The following is an 18,407-nucleotide window of genomic DNA, read 5'->3' on the forward strand; positions in this document are numbered from 1 at the left end:
GGCTTCCATCTTTAGTTTTGCTTCTTTTCATATCCCACCATCGATTCAGTATTTTTTCCCTTCCTTTTGCTTTATACTCCCTCCTTTTCTATCTTGTCCTGGGTAAAGTTTTGCAGAAATGTGTAGGTTGATGGTTGTAACCTTAACTTCCACTCCTTCAGTATGCTGGATGTGTATGAGAACAGATTATAGCAGAGGTGTGACCCGGGTCATCTTAACAACATGTGTGTGTTTCCCCCAACAAAGATTTATTTGACAAGGTCACCAAACAAATGTCCTCACTTTCCCCTCACGTGTGTGTGTGTGTGTGTGTGTGTGTGTGTGTGTGTGTGTGTGTGTGTGTGTGTTTGCTGAAACTGGCTGCTGCAGTGTCTCTGTCCTGAGCCACTGTTCCACACCGATGACTGTCCCATTATCTCAGGCTGCTGAAGCTGTTTCCTTCACAGACCTGTAAACTGTTTCCTTATGTGTTGACAGACATCTCTGAGGCCATTTTGTCGGGGACTTTTTTTTTTTTTTTAAACCAGGAAGTGAACGTTTACTTTTGGAATAAGACCACGGTCATGGGAGCACTCCATGCCCAGTACAACGCTTGACACGATGAGAAGTAGTCTCTGGTAGCAGGACTGAAGTGATTTGATTATATTTCTAGATTCACTCCAGGGTTTTTCTGTGGGAAATATTTCACTGAAATTTTTTAAAAGCGGCAACATCCAGTTCTCCCCTCAGGCAGAAGAAAAAGAAAAAAATCCCAGTTTTCCTCTGAAATCTATCGATCTAAGAGGAATGAAAAGAAGCTGAAGTGTACATAAACTCTGGACGAAGGCAGTTCATTTTTCACAAGAACATACTCAAGTGAAAAGATTGAAAGCACATGTGGATTCATATCATCCATATGCAAAAATATGAAATCAGTCCAAGATGTATAAACAGAAGCAGAGCGTGATGGAGAAAGGGAGAAGTCTGGGAGGGAAACGGAAACCGAGCTCCATCCTCTCTCTCTCTCTTCTGTATATGTTTCAGGTCGTGTTTATGTGAAGGCTTACATAATGCTTATCATACGTGCTGACCTGGACTCTCTGTCTGCATCGAAGGACTTGTCCTGCCTGCACATGTCAGCATGCTCCGTGTTATCATACCAGATGTTAGAAAGTCTGTTGTATGAATGTCACCCTGAGAAAACCTCTGCTGCTTCACTGCACTTGCTGCACAAGCTCTTTCCATCTGCGTCCATTTCCTCTGAATCTCAGTCCACTAGGGCAGCAGGATTCAATATATCTGAAGGAGGGGGTTTGACTGTATGTGATCAGGGTGTGTCCATTCAGGACAGTCGGAGTTCACTTTAAATAACTTAAGGTTTAAAAACTGCAGATTTAAAGGAACCGTAGTGCATAAAAAGAAAATGTAGACCACAGGAAATAAACTCAGGGAATGAACCTGTGACACAGTTTGTTGTGTGTTTGGAGAGATCAGCCTCTGACGAGCTAATCAGGCAGAATGAAGTGAGATGAACCTGCACACTCAGAAATCCGCCGTCTTTTTCTGCATTCCTGACTCGTACTCGTGTTTGACAACATAAATTAACGCAAAAGACCCCTTCTTTGTAAATCATTTTTCAGCCGCATTGATGAAAAACTCGACTTTCTTTGTAACAATTATCAAACTAAGATTGTCCTTTTTGTGTATAAAATGATGCAGGGATAAGATAAAGGTCTGATAAATTGAACAGCCTCTCGGTCTCCGTCTCTCTTCTCTTGCAGATGCTCCGGCGTCTGGATGGGATGGACAGCCTGCGGGCTCCATGAGCGCTGAAGCTGTGTAAAGTCATTCGGCTGTTTGAGTGCAAACATCCCCAGAGGAGTTTTGTGTGTCATCGGGACCTTGAGACACCCCCCCCCCCCAACACACACACACACACACACACACACACAGATGTTCAGCGCCTCCTTTTCGCGGTAGACCTGGCAGACTTCTGATCTCTAAAAGATTGATGAGGCTCTGTCCGGGCACAGGAGGCCTGGCACTGTGTCGATAAGGCGGCTTTCATTTCACCACATTTCATCCCTCCTTTCTTCTCCTCCCTTCCTCCATGCTGAGGGACGCAGGGCTGCCTTTAAAGCATGGGGGAGGATTATGACACACCAAGCAGTGAGAAGGACAGTGCAATGAACAGGAATCATGAAATGCTCTAGAGAGGACAGTCCCGTGTTCTTCTGCTGCTCCACGTTGGACGGCCGTGTGGTGGTCGAGCAGGACGCTGGAGTCGGCATGTTACTGTCAAGCTGCTGGAGCTGGAACATAGTGACGCTACTGAGGGACACTCAGAGCTGAGGGTAGCTGAACACACATCATACACACACACACACACACACACACACACACACACACACACACACACACACACTCAGAGTGCTTCACACAGGACAATGTGCAACATCTCGTTCTGTGATGTGGACAGTAAGGTGGATCAGTTCTTCCAGCCCACGCTCTACATCATCGTCATCGTTCTGGGGCTGCCCACTAACTGCATGGCCCTGTGGGCTGCCTACATGCAGGTAAGGGAGACACACACACACACACTAAATACAGTGTTTACCTGCAATGTGTAACTCTATAACTTAAGTTTCAAAATTACAGATCGATACCGTTCTGATAACCGGGTTTAAATTTAAATTATTTTCCAAGTTGGTAAAAAAAACACAGATTATTAAAACTTTGAATGAATCCAGAAACAAATGTAGGATTGTCAAAAAATATAAATTTGGACATTAATGACACTTTAAGCTTTCCTTAAAATATTTTTGACAAGATGCAAAACGCTCTAAACTCAGCGTGCAGATTAAATAGTGATTCGGAATAAGATCTCAGACAAGCTTTACCACTTTCTGAAAGGTTTTAAAAAAAGCTAAATGAAAAGGCATCAACACAGCGATGTGTGCATGAGGATCTGCATGAAGATAAACACAACACCATGATGACACACAAAGAAAAACCCCTGACTCTTCATCATGTAAGGTGATTTGTTCTGGACGCGTTCCTCACACAGAAAACAGAAATAAGAGACCAGCTGTGTGCAGGAAACCAGAACTTAGATTTGACCAGCAGCTAAATCCATACAGTAAGATAAGTAATACAATGATCCTGCTTTTATTTGTCACGTTAAACAACGATTCTTCAAGGTCATTCAGTCTAAAAGTTTTGCATATCAAAGTATTTTCAACATTTGGCCATTCAGTGAGATCATTTGAGACACACAGACTACACTGAGTGTCTCTATTGAACCCCTCCTCTCTGCACGTAGACGTAAAGTGATTGATGCGTAAGAAGGGATTTCCTTTGTTAAAAGTCTGTGCTCTGCTGACTGAACTGTATGTAGTAAGCAGTGTCAGAGGATATTTTCCCAGACCGCATCAAACATCTTCAGGGTTTCCCACAGACTGTCAGTTTGCTTTGGCAGCAGCAGGAGGAATTGTTATTGACTTTTCATTCAAGTGAGATCACAAACTTTTTTCATGAACCACAAAACATCATTAAAAGTGAGCGACAGTACGACATGAGATTGTTGTTTGTCTTACATCAGGGTCACCTCTCAAACGCTCTCACAACCATTTACAGCCCCGTCTTAGACCCACCATGTCTGAGGGAGGGTCACAAGTGCACTCTGGTGATTGTAGTCCTAAGACGATTCTGAGGTACTTTGAGGGCTGCCATCATCCTCATTAACGAAAACATGAACCTATCCGATGAGCTGTTTATGGACGGTTCTGCCTAAATATTAGTATTATAATATCAATACTGCATTGGAAACAGAAGTGGCTCCTATAGCGACTGACTAATAAAATCAGAAAAGCACAACGAAGGCTGCAGAGAGGACAGGTTGAACTATCCCATGATATTGTTGCTGTATGTCCATGTATTTCATCATTGTACTAAGGCAGTCAAATCATCACAACATGGAATACATCCATCTGTATGAGACATCTGAAACAATAACACTGTCAGACCTGATCCTAGACTTTCTATCTTTAAACAGATAGAAAACTTTCTCCTTTAACTTTTAGACATTCCTCTTCCGTCTCTCACTCCTGCCTCATCCCTCCTCTGCTGTCTCCTCGTCCCTTCTTCTTCTTCTTCTTCTTCACATTACTTCCCTCAGGTCCGCCAACGCAACGAGCTCGGCATCTACCTGATCAACCTCTCGGTGGCCGACCTCCTCTACATCAGCACTCTCCCTCTGTGGATCGACTACTTCCTACACCACGATGACTGGATCCACGGTCAGGAGAGCTGCAAACTGTTCGGCTTCATCTTCTACACCAACATCTACGTCAGCATCGCCTTCCTCTGCTGTATATCGCTGGACAGGTACCTGGCCGTGGCTTATCCTCTGCGCTTTGCCAAGGTTCGACGAATCAAGACAGGTATGTAGCGATAAGGAAGAGTGAGTCTTCTGAAATAATAAGCTCCTTAAGACAGTTGCACCTAATGCTCGATGACCTCAAATTCAGGCGTCTAAGACTTGAAAGTATCTCAAAATCAAATCCCCGATGCTATCTTAGGATCCTAAATAAAAGATGTAAACGTCAGATAAGCCAGTTTAAAGGGACCTTACTGTCTTTAGCTCTTCTTATGAATGACTTACTAACACAACTTGAGGAAAAGCAAAGTCCCAATTTCTTAAGTTCATGCTTAACATGTGGCAGATCTACTTTTCCACATTCCACATTTGACGATAAATTCTGATATTGGAGAGGTTCACATCTGTCTTTACCAGACACATCAGGAAATGTAGTTTCTGCAGAGATAAGAACTCTTCAATGTCTTCAGATTTTCTTGAGATAGTTTGATACATATTTAACTATAGTCATAAAACAAGTTCAACCACTTTCTGACTTTTTCAGAACTGACAGTTTGCGCCGACTGGAAAATAACTTTGGATGAAAACTGTTTGCACGGTTTCCTCATGGCTAAGAATTTTGCACAAAATACACAATGTTCATTCACTGTTTAAAGATATTCATAATTATGTCTGTAAATGGCACAGTCCCTATGAGCTGTATCTCTAATTCATAAAGCACTAACTGTAAGAGGAATGGAAAGCCAAATGTTTCCCTCTGCTCATGTTCCTGCAGCTGTCCTGGTCAGTGCCATGGTGTGGACGATCGAGATCGTTGCCAACTCCGCTCCACTCTTCCACGACGAGCTCTTCCAGGATCGCTTCAACCACACCTTCTGCTTCGAGAAGTACCCCATGCAGGACTGGGTGGCCGGGATGAACCTCTACAGGACTTTTCTGGGCTTCCTCGCTCCGTGGACAGCCATGCTCGTTGCGTACCGCGGGATCCTGGCAGCGATACGCTGCAACGTCTCCACGGAGCGTCAGGAAAAGGCCAAAATCCAGCGGCTGGCGTTGAGTCTGATCCTGATCGTTTTGCTCTGCTTTGGACCGTACCACATCCTCCTCCTGGTGCGGAGCGTCATGTTTCTGAGGAAGCCGTGTGACTGCGGCTCAGAGGAGACCTTGTTTGCGGCGTACCACGTGTCTTTAGCGCTGACCAGCCTCAACTGCGTCGCTGACCCCATTCTGTACTGTTTTGTCAACGAGGGGGCTCGGCACGATGTCGGCCGAGCTCTCTCTGCTTTGTTGTCCGCGGCCTGCCACCGGCGCTCCTCTTCCTCGCCGTCGCATGCCGACATACTCAACGCCGGTTCGGTCACTATGGAAACGCCCCTCGCGGCAAAAAAGCAGCCTTGTGTGTACGCCGCTGGAGGCAAGACAAGCAGCTATAAGACTGAACTGGTGGCTCTGAAGGAGGAATGTCTACAGATGACCATCCTCAGTGTTAAGAAGTGACCTTCATTCACGTGTCAGAGGTGAAAACAGCTCAGCGCGGTGATGGGGGAGACTCCTGACACCGACAGGGCCTGGCATCTTTAAGCCTGGCAGGCTGAAATCAGAGGATGGGTGTTACGCTAAATGGCTAATTAACAAGCCAGGATGAGAATGAGATAGATGAAATACAGAAGACAGACAGTGTTGTCTGTAGCCAAGGTAGCAGCTTGCTGTGAGATTGAAACGCTAACACACCAAGGAGACCTTACGGGACTACTTTAGATCCTCACCACTAGTCAGGCAAAAAAAGAGTTTATGGTGGTGGAGCTCATGGTTATAACCAGAGGGGTATCATTAAGAACATCTCAGACTCCCAACAGATTTGAGTTTGTTTAACTTTCATTACTTCAAGCTGTAGTTTGTCAACCAATGAAAAGCTGCACTGCAATGTTAGCAAGCAGTGCTAATGACCGAATGCATACATTTTGTCACTTGCTAAAGTGAAGAAGGCTAATTTGACCTGCTGCTGGTAACATATGAAGGCGGATCTACGAAGTCCTCTGGATTAAACTCCAGTGGAGCCTTGATATATGTGCCAGATTGAATCCACCCTGAAGAGGTTAAGATGTCACAGTCCTGAACAAAGTCCTGGACCATTATACCAGCTGGCATCCCCCACTGATATCGTTAACAAGGATGAGATAAATCACAACAGCCTGGATATCTGGATGGTTTCCAAAGGTGTCAGAAGTTATTTTGGATGAATAATAAGACATTACTAAAGATTTCAGCTTCATTTCTCTGTGCATGGCTGAGTGGTCTGAGAGGAGACACCTTTGCATTCAGACTGCATGGACCCCCAACAGGACGAAGTGAGGATGCAGGACAGCAGAGTTTGTCTAACTAATGCATCACTTTGGAATTGGGAAGAAGAGGGGCGGGGTAACAAAAAAAAAAGATTGTAGAATACAGGTCAGAACATTTTTTTAATGCTTGGAAATGTGTTTACTGTATTTGATGTTTTTGGTGGAAATAATGAAGCCTCGTTAAGTACCTCAGCGTGTAGACGTGATAGCAAGAAAGGTTTAGAGTAAAAGTGTCTCTTGTGTCATGTGAGCAATGGTTCTTCTTCTTCTTCTTCATTCAGTGTCACAGCAGACAGCCAAATTATCACACGACTGAGCTGACAAAGAAACCAAGAACCTCCGACTGCATCCCTGCATGATTTCAAAGTCCAGTTTATCCTTTATTTCAACGACATCGTGTTGAGAGCCTCGCGCAACAGGAAAACAGTCATAGTCAAGAAGAGGGATTCAAATACAGTTTAAGTGCTTTATAGTTCCGACCATGTCTTTCTCAATCCATACTACATGCTGGGGCTTTGACACATGCTGCACAGTTCACCTGATACTGTTTACATTCTTATTCAGACGGATGCCTTTTAACTACAGTCAGGACTCAGCTACATACAGTGCATTGTGTTTGAATTGTTTCCTTTATCTGTTTCTAGTAACACACAGCATACAACACAAACTCTCTTATGTAACCTTCCTTTTGCCTTAGTTTATACATTCTTTGTTTGCTGCCAACATGTTTCCTTATATCAGGGACACAAATTAACATTTAAATATAAAAATGTATTTCCTGTAAAGTCAAAATGCCATCAAGTCATCCTGAAGACTTTCCTGGATTTCCACAGAAATCAAAATCCAGAGGTCAGAACACACGCTGACCGTTTGAAACGATGGATCTTTAACTTAACTCATTTAAATTGCTGGATTGCTGTCATGTTTTGCATTATGCCGACAACTTTCTGCCGCCATGACAATACGAGAGATGTCGAGGTTTGAGGTGCAAAAGACAGAATTCTTAAAAATGCTCATGTTGTTAAACGACAACTTTATAAACGAGTCCCCCCCAAAGTGACCCAACCCCATTCTTGCAATTGAACAAAGATTGGATCTTAAAACTCAATGACATATCCTAAAGCAGAGGTTTGAATACCGCACATGAAATATAAACCTGTTTCACCGTAAAGACTGAACACAGCTGTCACAACAAAGGCATCTCACATTTCTAAAAAAACACGTTTGTAGTTTTAGCATGGTCTAAAATGCTTCCTCCAAGTCTTCATGTGCAATCAAAAGAGGTGATAACATTTCAACAGACTGTCTGTTTTTACATGCAGACGTTCCTGTTCTTTATCCAGATCTACTGCTCAAAAGATTACAAGCTAACATTCCTTCAGAGGAGGCTCAGAGAACTCCCGTTTGACACAGTGCGCTCATGGTGACAGACAGGAAGTGAGAGTACATGTTCAAATATGATTAAGAGATGTCGGATATGTCATCTGTTCTCTGTTCAGGATGTTCAGCCAGGTGTTTTCAGCTCGTCACTGTTGACCTTCACGCTGCTCTCTTTGCTTCTGTTGTGCATCTGTATGTCAGCGTGTGTGAGAGAGGAGGTACCAGGCTTCATGATGTGTGTTTGTTCAGCAACAATGTCAGTGAGAAATAATAAATTATGCATACTACACTTTGCATCCACTTGAATTTGTTTGTTTGGCACTAACAATCTGAAATGGGATGGAGGCACGTCCAAATTAACTTCGGAGGGAGGACGGTTTATCGCCTTTATGTCTTATTTATATCTACTCAACTTCCTTTCTCCATTATTCCCTTCAGGTATGATGACACTGTACTGATGCTGAAATTGTGGAGATCTGGGATTGCAGTGATTGTGGTGAGAAGTCAGAACAGACGGTCATGTGATCACACAAAGACAGAACAAACTGTGACTGTACATGACAGTTATAGACTGAACCTACGCACAGAGTATTTATACCTGACTGTTGCAGATGTGAAAGCGATTTACTTCTGGCTCCAAATAAAGAGGAGAATAAACATGATAAATCACGGCAAACAAACTCTTACCCCGAGACCCAACAGCATCTGTGCCATGTTCGCTCTGCACCTTGGTTTTGCTCTGTCCGACAGCGCGCACCCTACCAGACTGGATCTGTTTCTGAGGCGGAGCACGGCGCATGTCAAAGAAACTGGATTTGCACATTTACAAAATCATGCAGGAATAAGAGAACGACATACAAAAACAACAGGTTACTTTGTCAGCTTAACCTTACTGTAGGATAAGATGTACATTTTTAGACGTTATCAGAATCAGAATCAGAAATACTTTGTTAATCCCTGAGGGAAATTCGTTTGTTACAGTTGCTCTAAAACACAATGTTGATGAAGGTTATGTTGATAAATCGATGGGATATACAATCGTTTCTCCATTTTGAAATGGACCGGTGGCTTTACGCCTTGTCCAGGTCCAGGTCGTTCAGCTTAACGCGTGCTGGAAGAGGCTTTGTCAAAGATAGACTCTGCATGTAGGTTTGAGTGGAGCAGAGAAGAGTTTGTTGTTTTACTCTTAAGTTGAATTTGACCACGAGAGATTTTATGAGACTTCCAGTGTTTAGAGTGCGGACTCGAGATTTTAAATCAGTATTTCTTCCACTCCTGAAAAAAATTCTACAATTCACTTAGCAGACGCTTTTATCCAAAGCGACGTACATCAGAGAGTAAGAACAACACAAGCAAGGATCTAGAAAAAAGGGAACAATGTCAGTAAGAGCAAACGATCAGCTTTGAGTCTGATTGGACACACAGGTGCTGACAGGAAGTGACCAGAGGCAAAGCATGACATTGAGGGCAGTTCTTGAGAGCTCTAATCAGTATAGAAACCATCTTATAAGTCGTCGTTATCAAACAAAAACCATCGTCATTACCATCATCATCATCAATAATATGGAGACCATCATCATTAAGTTAGTAGGTATTCATGAAAGAGCTGGGTCTTTAGCTTTTTCTTAAAGGTTCTTAAAGAGAATTTGACCATGAACGGTGCGTATCTCTGCATCGCTCATCGACTTCTCTTACAACAGACCTGAGGAGAGATCAGCTCTGAACAACACAAAGCCACCGTCTTCACTCTGTCCTGTTTTACACTCCCAGAGCTGTACAGCTAATGAGCGACATGAAGGACATGATGTAGGATGTGCGCATGTAATTTAATGATTGTACAGTGTGTGTGTGTGTGTTTAACTCTGACGATGTGTGTGCATCCTCTCCATTGTTACACCGTGCATTACAGGCAACCTTATATTCACGGCCTCCTACACAAGATAGAGCAGTGTGTGTGTGTGTGTGTGTGTGTGTGTTTCAGTGTGTGATGGAAAAAGAATAAAGAGCAGGGCTAGAACAAAATCCAGTCTATTTATATCAAAGCGGGGGGAGCTCATGTAAAGGTACACTGTTTCACCGCTTGTGTGTGAGAAAGGGGGATCCAACATACCTTTATGTTCTTGAGAGGAGCAAGGACATAACTCTCTCTCTCTCTCTGAGGGAACATTGTCTCTCGCCCTCTACGCTTGACTGGTCACCTCTGAGGTTTATATATAGCAGCTCACCAGGGGACAGAGCTGCTATTACCAAACAGCTCACCTGATTATTACAGTGATGTATGATCAGGTACGGCTACAGGAAGGCCTCAGGGACACAAAGGATGGCTGCAGTTTTACTTTCATGGGATATTCAGATTCAGATTTATTTCTAGCACAAGTGGAGTTCAGCAGCAGACAGGACAAACTGGAGCATTCAGTCCAGCTCTACAGTAAGAGTTACAGAGTTACTCTACTTCTCTCTCAATCTTTACTGTGATTTAGAGTATTTGCTATCACTGATGTGGGCCTATTATTGCTGGTTGATAGCTCTCCTGATCAAAAGGAAAAGCTGTCCATTAAACAATAGATAAACACAGTCACTGGTTGTAAGTGAGAAAGGAATGGAATAACCAAAACAAGAATGTATTGCCTTACAGGACGTATCATTTAAATTAAATCTATTATATTCATTACATTTAAACATTTTAATTTAAGATTATGGAGATACTTGTATTTCTAAAAGCTGTAAGTGGACAGAGTTTCGGTCACTCTAATAGTGTTTCTTTTAAGGGTTAGGGTTAGGGTACCCTGTACAGTGTGTAGACCTGTTGGGTTCTCTGAACCAGGATGTAAATATGTTCATTTCTGCTGTAAAAACATCTTTTCAGACCAGGTTGTGACTTCAGACACTTCTGCAGCCAGCCTCATGTGGACTCTTGACAAACTGCACCTCTGTATTTTGCACCTCTGGATCAAAGTCAAAGTCATCTTTGTTGTCAATTCTTCCATACGTACTGGACATTCAGAAAAATCGAGAAAAAAAAAAGTTTCTCTCCAAACCACAGTGCAAGCTAAAGAATAAAATATAAAAATGCTTTTAAAATACATGCAAAATACAAAATATACAGAAAAAAAACAGATATACAAAAGTGCAAAATAATGTGCAAAGATGTGCTTTCAGAAAAACAACAACAACAACAAATGTGCATGGACCTATATAACATATAAATAAATATGAGGCACTAACTTAGTGAGAGAATTGGATTGTGTTTCAAAAGTCCATTTGTATCTGCTTAATTTTTCAACACTGCAGGTTTCCGCTTACAATGAACACGATCATCTGAAGTGGCAGCCCTGAACATGTTTCAACATTAATTAATTATCAAATTGTTTTATGAATCAAACAGAGAGAGCAAGAAACAACAAAGTACCTCCTTTAACACAACACCAGAAGATGCTTTTCTAGCTGCTTGCTGCCTTGAACCAAACAATACGATGAAGCAGTTCAGTTGTCAGACATTAACCACAGTATAATCTCCATGTGTTGTGAAAAAAAGACATATTAATGTAATGTTTTTATTTGGAGATCAGTAGCCCAGCGGGTCAGCAGCAGTTATTTTGAGATTTAAAGGATATTTTATGCGATTTTTCTGTTTGATGCAGTGAAAAATAAATCTCAAAAGCAAGAAAGGACGATCATCAAGAGCACTGCTGACTCCTTCAGACAAAAGAAACAATCGTCCTGTGTCTGCAGAAAAGAGGCAGAGATCTCTTCAAAGAGTGGACGCTTCAACAGAAAAGGCCTCCATATATTCCTGCTGATTAAAGCTATAAACAGACCCGTGTCCATGTCGGGGTGAAATTGCCTCAGTGAATTACAGTTTTCTCTCACAGTATTGAGCGGCGAGCCACCGAGAAGCTGCAATCTTCAAGATTCACAGGCGGTGGTGTTATGTCCATATGTCCTGTGTGTGTGTGTGTGTGTGTGTGTGTGTGTGTGTGTGTGAGTGTGTGTGTGTTCCATCTCTGTGAGGACCAAGTGAGAACGTTCAGTCCAGACTTCACTTATTTCTTTAAAAAGGTTGTTTGAGGAGAACATGTTGGTGTGAGGATTTAAGTTTGATGTTATGTAAAGGTCAGAGTTAAGGCGATGATTGTTGATGGGCGTGGTTTGGTGCAACGCAGGACTTTGTGGCAATAATTATTTTAAGACAACCAACTGATAAACATGTGCAAAAAATGAACATCATGTCTCCGTGTGTGTTTCATGTGTGAGTGAGTTCACACACTATGCATACACAACGTGACATCATGTGTATTTCTTTATGTAGGAACATATAGCGTCATGCAGCCCAGCTTGCGGTCGAGTGTGTGCGCAGGTTATTGTGTGTGACAGGTTGTTATTTGATACGATAAGAGGTGAAGGGAAATGAAACAATGGCTGTTTCTGCTTTAGGTTCATGAAGTCATAATGTTCTAAAGTCTGACTCACGTCTGGAGTCGAAACCTCAATCATCGATGTCTCCATCGCCTCATCGCCTCCGCAACAATGAACCTGAGATGAGAGAGAGAGAGCAAGAGAGAGGGGAGGAGAGAGAGAGGGAGAGAGAGAAAGAGAGAGAAAGACAGAAGGAGAGAGAAAGGGAGAGAGAGAGAGCAAGAGAGAGGGGGGAGAGAGAGAGGGAGAGAGAGAGCTGGAGAGAGAAAGGGAGGGGGAGAGAGAGAAAGGGAGAGAGAGAGAGAGTGAGGGAGAGAGGGAGAAAGGGAGAGAGAGAGAGAGACACAGAGAGAGAGAGAAAGGGAGAGAGAGAGAGAGAGAGAGAGAGAGAAAGGGAGAGAGAGAAAGGGAGAGAGAGAGAGAGGGAGAAAGGGAGAGAGAGAGAGAGAAAGTGAGAGAGACAGATAGAGGGAGAAAGGGAGAGAGAAAGGGAGAGAGAGAGAGAAAGGGAGAGAGAGATAGAGCGAGGGAGAGAGAGGGAGAAAGGGAGAGAGAGAAAGGGAGAGAGAGGGAGAAAGGGAGAGAGAGAGAGAAAGGGAGAGAGAGAAAGGGAGAGAGAGAGAGAGAAAGGGAGAGAACGAGAGAGAGAGAGAAAGGGAGAGAGAGAGAGACAAAGAGAGAGAGACAAAGGGAGAGAGAGAGAGAGAGTGAGGGAGAGAGGGAGAAAGGGAGAGAGGGAGAGAGGGAGAGAAAGGGAGAGAGTCAGATAAGAACAACTGTACAGTCTGGTCTAGGAGAATAAAGTATAAAAAAATAAAAACACATTTTCAAAATATTTTCTGCATATTTACAGTTAAAGGACTTTAGATAAAACACTGTTAGTGGTGACTTTGTTTGAAATGTTTGACGCTGACTGATTAGACAACAGTCTGCAGGAATAATGTTCTCGACACACATCATTATGACGAGGTTAAACAAGAGGAAGAAAAACACAAAGGGAAGCAGAGTTTACGTCTCTCTAGAAGATCCACTTCACAAAAACCATGAGGTTGAATTAGTGCATCCTTCTCTGCACTGGAGGTTTTTTGTTACCTTCTCTTGCATTCACTTGTTGTAATATTGTGCATATATTTAAGTTGTCAAACTGTGTGCTTCTTTATATGAAGGAGATTCAACTTGCTGACTAAAAATGTTACCTGATAAAACGAGTTTAACAGCCAAACATGTTCAGAACCACTTTGGACTAACGTTTAGTCTGCAGGTATTTCCTGAAGAGGGCGCCAAAACGAACAAACCTATCCTCATGTGAAAGAGAAGGAATTCATTGTGAATGGGGTTTCTTGTGACATTGTTATATCATTATCCCATAACTCTGTGTGACATGGAAGACATATTTAAACGTCACATGATGATCAGTGTGCCACCACTATCTTTCTGTTCAACGTGAGAGTAAGAGTCAAAGAACTGTTCCTCCACTGTTCTTCTTTTAGGACAGGGCAAGAAACATAACCAGCAGAGGTTCAGATCAGGACATTTACAAGTCTTTTCTGTGGTTATGTCAGAGAATTGTTTTACTTTAACCAATGTTTATATAAATCTTATAATCAACAGGGCAAATTATTTTCTGGCACAAAGCAAAAATGTGTCATATTTTAGAGTGTGTCTCATTTCTTGACTGAGTATTAATATTCACGATTGATTTGAGGTCAAAAGGCCACAAAACATGAAAGGTATTTCAAAATCATTTCATTATTGGGATTCATTTGAGGACAGACTGTAAGCTCTTTTCAGAGTGCAGCGCTGTGACGAAACTCTGCCGCCATTATACGCCTTAAGACATTCATATTGATTCAGTAATATTGGTGTCCCGGTGTGTGGAAACATGAGAGAGCACGGCACAGCGGGAGCTCCACATACACACACAGTCAGACATGCACTCACACACAGCTCCAACAACCAGCGACCCCGAATGGGATAAGAAGTGGATAACAGATGCATGAATGGATGGTAAGTGAGAATTAAAAATAATAATTAACTGACGGTCCCTCAGTCAGTCTTTGTTGGTTAAGGGCGACTGATGGAAGTTCAGGTAACTGTTCTCCTCTAACCATCAAGTTGTCGATCAACAGGCTGCAGCTTGAATGTCTGTCGAATATCCGACTAAACCAAATTAAATGTGGTCAGTCTAAAAAACTTAACCACAGAGGATTAAATGTTATGAAAAGCTGAACTCCAACATAAATCACTGAAGTTGCAGACAGGGTTTCATTTTTTAAATTCTTGATCCTACAAATTGTATGTAGACCTTTTGTTTGTTGTGATGTGGCTGAAACACTCAAAGCAGCCTACATTTTTCTCTGAAGCTGTAACTAGCGATGTTACGTTTGACATCGAGACTTTGAAGCGTGTCGAGTAGGAGGGGCATTTGTAGCCGAGGCCCCGTATCGAGGCTCGTGTCATTTTCAGAGAAGCGCGTCATCGATGACAAACGAGGCCTCACTTCGAGTAGAACTACGTCATTGATTTGTTTGTGTTTCGGGTTGTGGATAAAAGGAAGCGAAACCCACTTGTCACGTCTCCTCGTGAGTTTGCGTTAGTTGGTTGATGAGAGTTGGAGTTTTGGTTCTATTTTTTTTTTCGAGAAATGGAGCCTGCGAGAAAGAGGACAACGTCTCCTGTTTGGGAGCATTTTGAGTTATCATCTCCCAATAAAGGTAAACGTTAAAACAAAACATTAGTTCAGCGGTTCCAGGAACTGAACCCGAGCTTCTATGTCGAAGTGGCGCTGCCATAACCATTATGCTACAAAGCTTTAATTTAATGCCATGCTGAATCGTTTCAATTAGTTGTTACTATTTCTGTCACTATCATCATTTTCTGTGCTCATTATCGATGGCTTATTATTTTGATTTGAAGGTGAAGTGCTTGGTGTGCCTTAAGGAGCTTTCTTTCAATCTTCCTTTTTTCCTGGACTTGTGGTTAACATAAGTCCTCAAACTTGTTGAACAATAGATTTATATATATTGTTGTTTCATAGGCTATATCTTGATAGGAAATCATAAAAAAATAAGATCAGCGAATGATAATATGATTATATTAACTAAGGTATGTTATAAAGTAATATCACTTGCATCATTATTGGTTACCGCAGTAGAACAATTTGCTATAACATGTCAGTAATGCAGTGGCATGTGATGTGATCTATAATCATTTGGCTGCTCTAAATTGTTTTGACCAGTAGGTGTCACTCGTGTACACTGTGTTAAATGAGGCCTCGAGTAATTAATCTATTTGCGATACAATTGGCTTGAAAGCCTCATTGCTTCACAAAGCCTCATTTCGCCATCACTAGCTGTAACCTATATCAATTTAGATGAATTACCACTTTAAGCACGGTTTAAGCTCCGCCCACTTCTCGTCGCCTTAACCGTTAAATATTCAAATTGCATTCGCGCGCGCTCGACGTAGCCTACCTGTGAAATCCAGACTGTTCTCCAACCTGCTCGCTTCTCCGTTTCAAAGTATGTAGCCGTATTCTTGTTTTTCAAATCCTGGAGCGGATTTCACTTCCGGACACTTTTTTTCCCCCCCCCCCAAAGAAGCCGCAAACAATTCAACTCAACCTGAGAACTTCCGACGGACGTGAAAAAGGTAACTTCCGCTGCAGCGCTAGTCAGTCAAAGCTGGTTTATTGTTGCCTTGTTTGCTGTTATCTTGTATGTAGAAATGTAGCCTACATTCATGCTGAGTTGAGCTCCTTGTTTGAGGTTTGTGCTGACCGAAGATTTTAAGAAGTAAAAGACTAAGATGACATTGTATAATGTTAAGAAAAGCTTTGTTGAGTTGTTTATGAAACTGTGCAAAGGGCTAAATTGTGTCTTTTCTGTTTCCTGGTATCAGTCAGGTTGTTGCTTGTTGCTGTTTTTTATGTTGTTGATCTTGTTGATGTAATAATTAATTGTGGGGCTGATTTGATTGTTAATTTTGGCTCAGCCTACTTGCAGCCCAGGCGATTTATTTAAAGACTTTTGTAGTTGTAGTCCATGTGTTTGCATGTCAGACTTATATGTGGGAGTTATCAAACTGCTTTTACTTAGAGAAATGATAAACAGCTCATGCTAAAAAAGTCCAACAGACACTGAAGCCCTCACAGACTGACATAGAAAGCTAGTTTTTCTTTACTGTTTCACCGTTTGCTTTGTCATTTCTAACTTAATTTAGCAGAATAATCATTTATATTTGAAGTTAGATAACAGGTGGCAGCTTACACTTTTTCATAAAGGCCACTTAAATGTAGAAATCAAGTATATCCTCTGAAAATAACTCTGAGTCATGACTGTCTACAATGGGTGTAACACCCGAGTCCCACTGTCTGTGATGTTTTCAGAGTTTTCAGAGTCCTATCTTCACTTTGTTTACATCGCCAGGATGGCCGGCTGACTCCTCCCCTCGAGTATAAAAGTTGTTTAATTGAGGGACTAGAGAAAAGAAGAATAACATACTGTACTCACTGCTTAACTGTGTTTCTAGATCACGCTCATTTCGGGTGAATTTACATGCAGTGTGAAGATACGAGCAGAATAAAGATTGCTAGCATTAGCATGCTAACACAACAATGCAGCGCAAGTTGTTTTGGTTTCATCCTGGTGCTCAAGGGCGACATCTGCTGGATCAAATATAAAGCCTTTAAACTCTGTTAAGTTAGTATACAAAGATCATCCTTTTTGTTTGTTCAGCACAGTGATCTGTCACAGAGGGAACCCATTAACTTGCCCAAATGTCAGTACAATCCAAAGCACACTTAGTTTTGTTGATGTGTTGTGTAAACCATCAGAATTTAGAGACTTTCCAGAGAGTGTAAGAATCCTATGATTAGTCTGAAGTGTTGTATGAGTGTTCCTCCCTGTCAGCAGGTCAGACAATAAGCAGTCTTGACCCGGCAGCTCCACTTATCTTGAGTTTACTTAAAAAAGTGCCCGACACCCTCGTTAAACCCAGAGCAGATGTTTCCCGACAGTCCGCTGAGCTGGTGGTCCGTTCCCCGAGTGTGACTCCTGTTCTGATTGGTTGTTCCCTGCAGAGGAAATAATAAAATAAGCCCTGAAGCCTAAAGTCAGCCCACTTCCTGTTAACAGATAGTCCCTGTGGTGGTGACGATGGAGGGAGAGTCCAGCTGTGTCAGCGCAGAGTCTGTGAATTCTGTAAGGGGCGAGGCTGGGACGGGAACAAGATCCGAGGAACCCGTCTGAGGTTCAAGGACTGAGAATGGAAATGGGAGTGGAGACTTAGAACTGTGACATAGAATGATTTAAAAAAAAAAAAAAAGGACCAAAATAAGAAACAAGAGAAAGAGTTAAGAGAATGATAAGGTTGAAGAATGAGCTTTGATTTTTGATTGGTGATTGGACCCAGAGTTTGGGAATAACTTGGGCTCAGCCTGCAGAATTGAATCACAACTGGGATATTGTTTTCTAACTGCGACTGAAATGATATTTGGATTTAGATCAGGGAACAAAGTACTGGATTTAACCTGTTAGAGAGACTGCCTCCGATAGGGTCGGGGTTCAAATTTCCACTGAGAATTCAGCAGGTTTCAGGTCAGAGAGAGGAACAAGGTTTCATCTTGACTTGATTTTATTTAGACAAATAAAAAAAATGTTTGTTTAGTGATATCAGTTTCTGAGATTGTCCTCATCTCAGAGCAACAACGAGATGTCATGATACCAGAGTTTTAAACCTCCATATATTCAAAATACAAGATTTTATTTGTCACATGCTCATACAGATGTGCAGTGAAATGTAAAGACTGTTCCGCAAGGCCATGCAATAAACACTCAAATTACTAATACACATAAATACAGTAAGATAGAAATATAATGTAAAATTAAAAAATATATATATTTGAATATACA

The 18,407-nt window shown here is 42.0% G+C and overlaps 1 protein-coding gene across 1 annotated transcript in view; it reads left to right on the forward strand.

The window, feature by feature from the left end:
* Positions 1-8,373, forward strand: part of gpr4 (G protein-coupled receptor 4) — a 38,792-nt gene extending 30,419 nt beyond the window's left edge. Inside the window, exons 2-4 of the mRNA XM_061047151.1 lie at positions 1,761-2,555; positions 4,157-4,421; positions 5,133-8,373. Coding sequence (XP_060903134.1) covers positions 2,427-2,555; positions 4,157-4,421; positions 5,133-5,854 — 1,116 coding nt within the window. The 5' untranslated portion in view covers positions 1,761-2,426 and the 3' untranslated portion in view covers positions 5,855-8,373. The remainder of the gene's footprint in view (positions 1-1,760; positions 2,556-4,156; positions 4,422-5,132) is intronic.
* Positions 8,374-18,407: the final 10,034 nt, after the last annotated feature.

This window comes from Labrus mixtus, chromosome 9 (genome assembly GCF_963584025.1).
Source record: "Labrus mixtus chromosome 9, fLabMix1.1, whole genome shotgun sequence".
Taxonomy (NCBI): Eukaryota; Metazoa; Chordata; class Actinopteri; order Labriformes; family Labridae; genus Labrus; species Labrus mixtus.